The sequence below is a fragment of the Gekko japonicus genome, unplaced genomic scaffold (assembly GCF_001447785.1).
Source record: "Gekko japonicus isolate JY-2015 unplaced genomic scaffold, Gekko_japonicus_V1.1 scaffold399, whole genome shotgun sequence".
In the NCBI taxonomy this organism is placed as follows: Eukaryota; Metazoa; Chordata; class Lepidosauria; order Squamata; family Gekkonidae; genus Gekko; species Gekko japonicus.
In genome coordinates, this window is record NW_015175981.1 from 173,530 (window position 1) to 178,351 (window position 4,822).

General features: G+C 43.4%; 1 protein-coding gene across 1 annotated transcript; it reads left to right on the plus strand.

The window, feature by feature from the left end:
- Nucleotides 1-340: 340 nt before the first annotated feature.
- Nucleotides 341-2,348, plus strand: TMEM61 (transmembrane protein 61). The gene is made up of 2 exons (XM_015426231.1): nucleotides 341-687; nucleotides 2,057-2,348. The coding sequence occupies exons 1-2, from the start codon at nucleotides 341-343 to the stop codon at nucleotides 2,346-2,348; spliced, it is 639 nt and encodes a 212-aa protein (XP_015281717.1).
- The last annotated feature ends 2,474 nt before the right edge of the window (nucleotides 2,349-4,822 follow it).

Here is a 4,822-nt window from a genome sequence, read left to right on the forward strand (position 1 = left end):
GTTTGTAATTGTTTTTATAGTGTGTAGTTTTAAAGCATGTTGTAATGTTTCTGATTGCCACCTTGGAGACCCTAAACTGGGTACAAAGGTGGTATAAAATATTTTAAATAAATAAATGCAATTAAACCTTAGTAAGCAAGAAGAGGGCATGGATGTTTTAAAAGTTACACATTGAACCTTAATTAACTCTTTTTAAATCCGTGGGAGGGGAGGGTAACCTGCAATATTGATTGGATCAGTTATAATGGTCTCTTTTTCCTTTTTGTTACAGCATGAGCCAGGGAACTGGAGCTGTTTCCTTGTAATTTTTTTAAATGATCTAGAGGCCTCTGACTTTAAAATGGCGACTGCTTCTTTGCGTCATGGAGTGACCATCACTGGAGCTATTCTGCTAGTGACAGGAACACTGTGTTTCGCTTGGTGGAGTGATGGTGAAATGGGGGCCACATCAAGCAGTGACCCTAATGTCATTCCTCATGGAGAAGCTGAACCAGTGACAAGTTCTTCCTCCTCCAATGCAGTTCTCAGGTCTATCAGCTTCTTCTGCTGTGGGATTGGTGGGCTCCTCCTCCTTTTTGGTCTCCTCTGGTCAGCAAATGCTGGAATTGTCTCTCGGCGCTATCAGTACCATTTTTCTAGAGACCTTCATTACTTCACCGTTGAGCCTCTTGAAAAACAGACTTGCAGGTTAGCAAGATTTCTGCAACAGTGCTTGATAGAGTCATGCATTTAGCTAGTTAAGAATATCTGTCAAATGCTGTAAAATATTGGTCAAGTATTTCAACTGCTACAGAATCACAAAGTTGGAAGGGACCTTCAGGGCCATCTAGTCCAACCTCCTGCACAATGTGGGAAATTCACAAATTACCCCCTCATGACCCTTGCTCCATGCCCAGAAGATGGCACACACCCCTCCAGGATCCCTCGCCAAACTGGCCGGGAGGAAAAGTACTTCCTGACCCCAAAGTGGCAATCAGCATTTCCCTGGGCATGTATTAACATAGAGAAAAAGAGAGCACTAACCTTGGAATAGTAACAATAGCCTTGCTCAGGGGTCGTTTCGTAGAAAAAGAGCTAGGGGAACTCATTAGCATAACTCATTAGCATATGCCACACCCCCTGACATCACCGGAAGTGTGTCATAAGGCCGCACACCCTGCCCCCAACGGTCCTGGCCGGTGGGAGTGCAAGGAAGCCCCGCGAAGGCCCTCCCTGGCCCCAGGCAGGCAGGGGTGGGGAGAGGCAGAGAGGAAGCAACTTACCCTCCCTCTCCTCCTGCCTCCTCCTGGCTGAATGTGGGCCAGATTCAACCAAACTGCAATCACAGTCAGCTGTGGGAACATGTTCTTAGGGCATTTTCACACATGATGCGTAAAACATTTTTGTATTTCCTGCCTTTGTAGTTCAAATACAAAACACTTGTAGTGCAATCCTAAGTAGAGTTACATTTTCCCAAGACCATTGAAGTCAATGTGTAACTTTGCTTAGGACTGCACTGTTAATAGCTTGAATGTACATTACTTTTCTCCTGCCAACCTAGCAGTTCGAAAGCAAGAAATTGCAAGTAGATAAATAGGTACCACTTCGGTGGGAAGGTAGCAGTGTTCCGTGCGCCTTGGTGTTTAGTCATGCCAGCCACATGACCACGGAAATGTCTTCGGACAGCGCTGGCTCTTTGGCTTTGAAACGGAGATGAGCACCGCAACCCTAGAGTTGGATTCGACTGGCTTTCGAGCAAGGGGACCTTTACCTTTACTTACATTACTTTTAGAAATGGTTGTTTTCTGGTTTCTGCCTCTTGTTAGGCATTCACACGTGTGCTCAGAGAAGCTCAGAAAATATTTTAATACCATGTGAAAAAAAGTCCTTTGTGAACTTCTGAAGTGATTATACATTTTTCTTCCTCTTTTTCAAGCATGGGATAGTGGCTTCAGAATTCTAATACAGCTAGTGAGTCTTACTGTGCGTACGTTTGTAAAACTTTTTAAACTAATCAAATGCCTTTTTTAAAAATCATAGACATAAGAATTGTTTTTTGCTCTTGGTTGTGTTTCAGCACCTGGGAAGCCAGCGCTATTCCTACCTATGAAGAAGCCTTGAGTTGCCAGCCTGCTGAAAATACCCCAAACTACATACAGTCTCACCGTATGAAAGAGAACAGGCCACCCTCGTATCGAGCGGCAGATGAGAATGACCTCTGGCATGGCAGCCGTAGGCGTAGCTCTTCTGATAGTGCTTTGTTCCGGAATATTCTACCACGGCTAGAGGCAGGATCTTGGGATGACGCAAGCATTGTCTGTGACACTCCACCACCGAGCTATGAGAGTATCAGCTCATGTGATGGATGATCCAGGGGGTTTGGTTCATCACAGATTGGGAATGTCTAGATTGCTGTCAAGTGCATTTCACTGCCACCTGTCTTTCCCCCTAAATGAATTAATTGTGGCAAGTAGGCATGGAAAAGGTTAAATAGCTATAAAAATGTGAACTATTGCTTTATCTTTTGTAGGAGCTGCTGCCTAACAATCCGAGATCAATTTCAGCATTGCTTTCTTTAGTGTATGGCTGATGTGTATACATTAAGCCTCATGTATTTAAATGCCCTGGATGTCCAATCCAAAGTTCATGGATAAATAAAATTTCAGCTATGTGGGACTTCTGTTGACAAACAGCTATAGTGTTACAGATCTGCAAGGATAGAATATTGTGAATTTAAGTAACCAGGCTCTGGGGAAAAGGCATGTGAAAAATGGAGAGATCTAAATTGTTTCTAGTTAATAAAATGTTTGTCAATTGAAAATTACATATATTTTATATGCATTGTGATGTATTGGCAAAATGTCCCAATTTCTACCAAATTTCTTCCCATTTCATTAGAAATTGCCAGATTATTCCGAATGTGGCTTAAATTGTATTCCAAGTACAACATGCCTGTCTTGAGTATGAAATCTGTCTAGCATTTCTGAGATTGGGGTCCAGAGATTGCTGGTACTCCATATAGTCTCTGACTCATAGGACAGAAGACACTTCCTGTGTATACATCTAATGTGAACAATGGAGCCCTCTCACATAGCTTCCAGATCACCTCAGAGAAAGGACAGTGATTAGTTGCTGGGATTCAGTAGCTCAGCCCTAAGAACTTTTAACTGTCAGAGTGGTACCCAGGGTCAGCCGTAATGAGTTAGGGCCCCAGGCAAAACTTGAAGAGGGGGTGGGGGCAAAATAATGCAGGCATCAGGGAACAGAGTGATCACGTGTAGGGCATTGCCCTACCCTACTGCAGGTGGCATTCTGCCTGACTCTAGGGCTGTGCAGGTGATCAGCGGTGCAATGTTCCCTCTAAGCTTCACAGTGTTATGAGCAGAAATTCTACCTCATGAGCAAAAAAAAGCTAGTAGCATTAAGTTGTGAGTCTATATTTGACTATCACGTAAATTAGTTTTTTAGATTACTTCCATAACTTTGTAAAAATCCCAGAATAAATTATTTTAAATTATATTTAAACTAGATTATAAGAATAATTTAAACTTCATAAGAGAAAACAGAAGTCAGATTTCTCTTACCCCTTTCCACTATATTAGTAGACCTCCAGAGAACAGGTCTACCCGCCCCAGTCCACTATATTGGTAGACCTGGCCTTGCATCGTCACCTTGCACTGACCCTTAGGAAATATACCAGCACTTGGGGGGGGGGGGAACTCTTGCAGTCTATTTTTTTAGTGAAATATGACAGCCAGCATTACAGGTCAAGTATAACAGAGGAGGAACAATCACTATCTGAACCCTGCCTAACCTAACAAACAGGAAGTTGCTTAAATGTTGTCAACCTGCCCAAACTATTTATTTATTCAAATATTTATATGCCATGTTTCCCTGTGACTCAAGGCAGCTTACAAATAATACTAATAAGCATAATAGGGGTGTACACAAATCATTTTTTCCAGCTCCATTGTAGCTTGTGAGGACCATCATAGTCAATAGGCCCCATAGGCTATAATGGATAATTGATCTGGGGGTATCTGGGGCTCTGGGGGGGTATTTCTTAGGTGGAGGCACCAAATTTGCAACATAGCTGCTTGTGCCTCTCCTCAACCTCCCTCCCCCCACAAAGTTTCAAAAAGATTGGGCCAGGGGGTCCAATCCAGAAGGAGGTGCCCCTATCCTCCATTGTTTGCAATGGAGGGGGAAAATGCCTTGTGAGCAGAAGCAGAAACTCCTGCACTGCCTGTTAAAATTTTGTGTGCCAGCACCCGCTAGCACAGCTTAGAGGGGACTATGGCAGTGACTCTGTGCTGGCAGGAGCTTCAGTGCAGTGGCTGGGGCAGATGGCTGCAGTGTAGTAGTGGCTCTCCGCATGCCCCCCCCCCCATGCAGGGCGCAGGGTACCTCCTCAGAAGCCGTGGGGCTAAGGCGGCTTCTGATGGCACCAATGAGATACAATGCTAGCACAGTTCTCATAGTTACCATAGGTATAAAATTTAACTAATTTTCAGTCTGTTTTGCAATGCAAAGGATATCACTAAACTGCTGGAGAGATGATACTCTGAATCTATAGGCAATAATAGCTAATGGTGATTTTTAATCCACTACTGGAAGTTCAAGTTTTGTGTGATGCTGGTCTTTTTCTATTTCTGTGAACAGCTCAATTTCTCTGAACTGCTTTCCAGGCCCTTTCCTAGCCATGTTCATCTGGCCTTTGTCCTGAAGTTATTAACAAATAAGGAAGTTCCATGTTATCTCAAGCACAAAGTTTCCTCCACCCAAGAGATGAGATTTATTAAAGCTTCAGGTTAGGGTCTTTTGAGTTGTGACCCTATAGAAT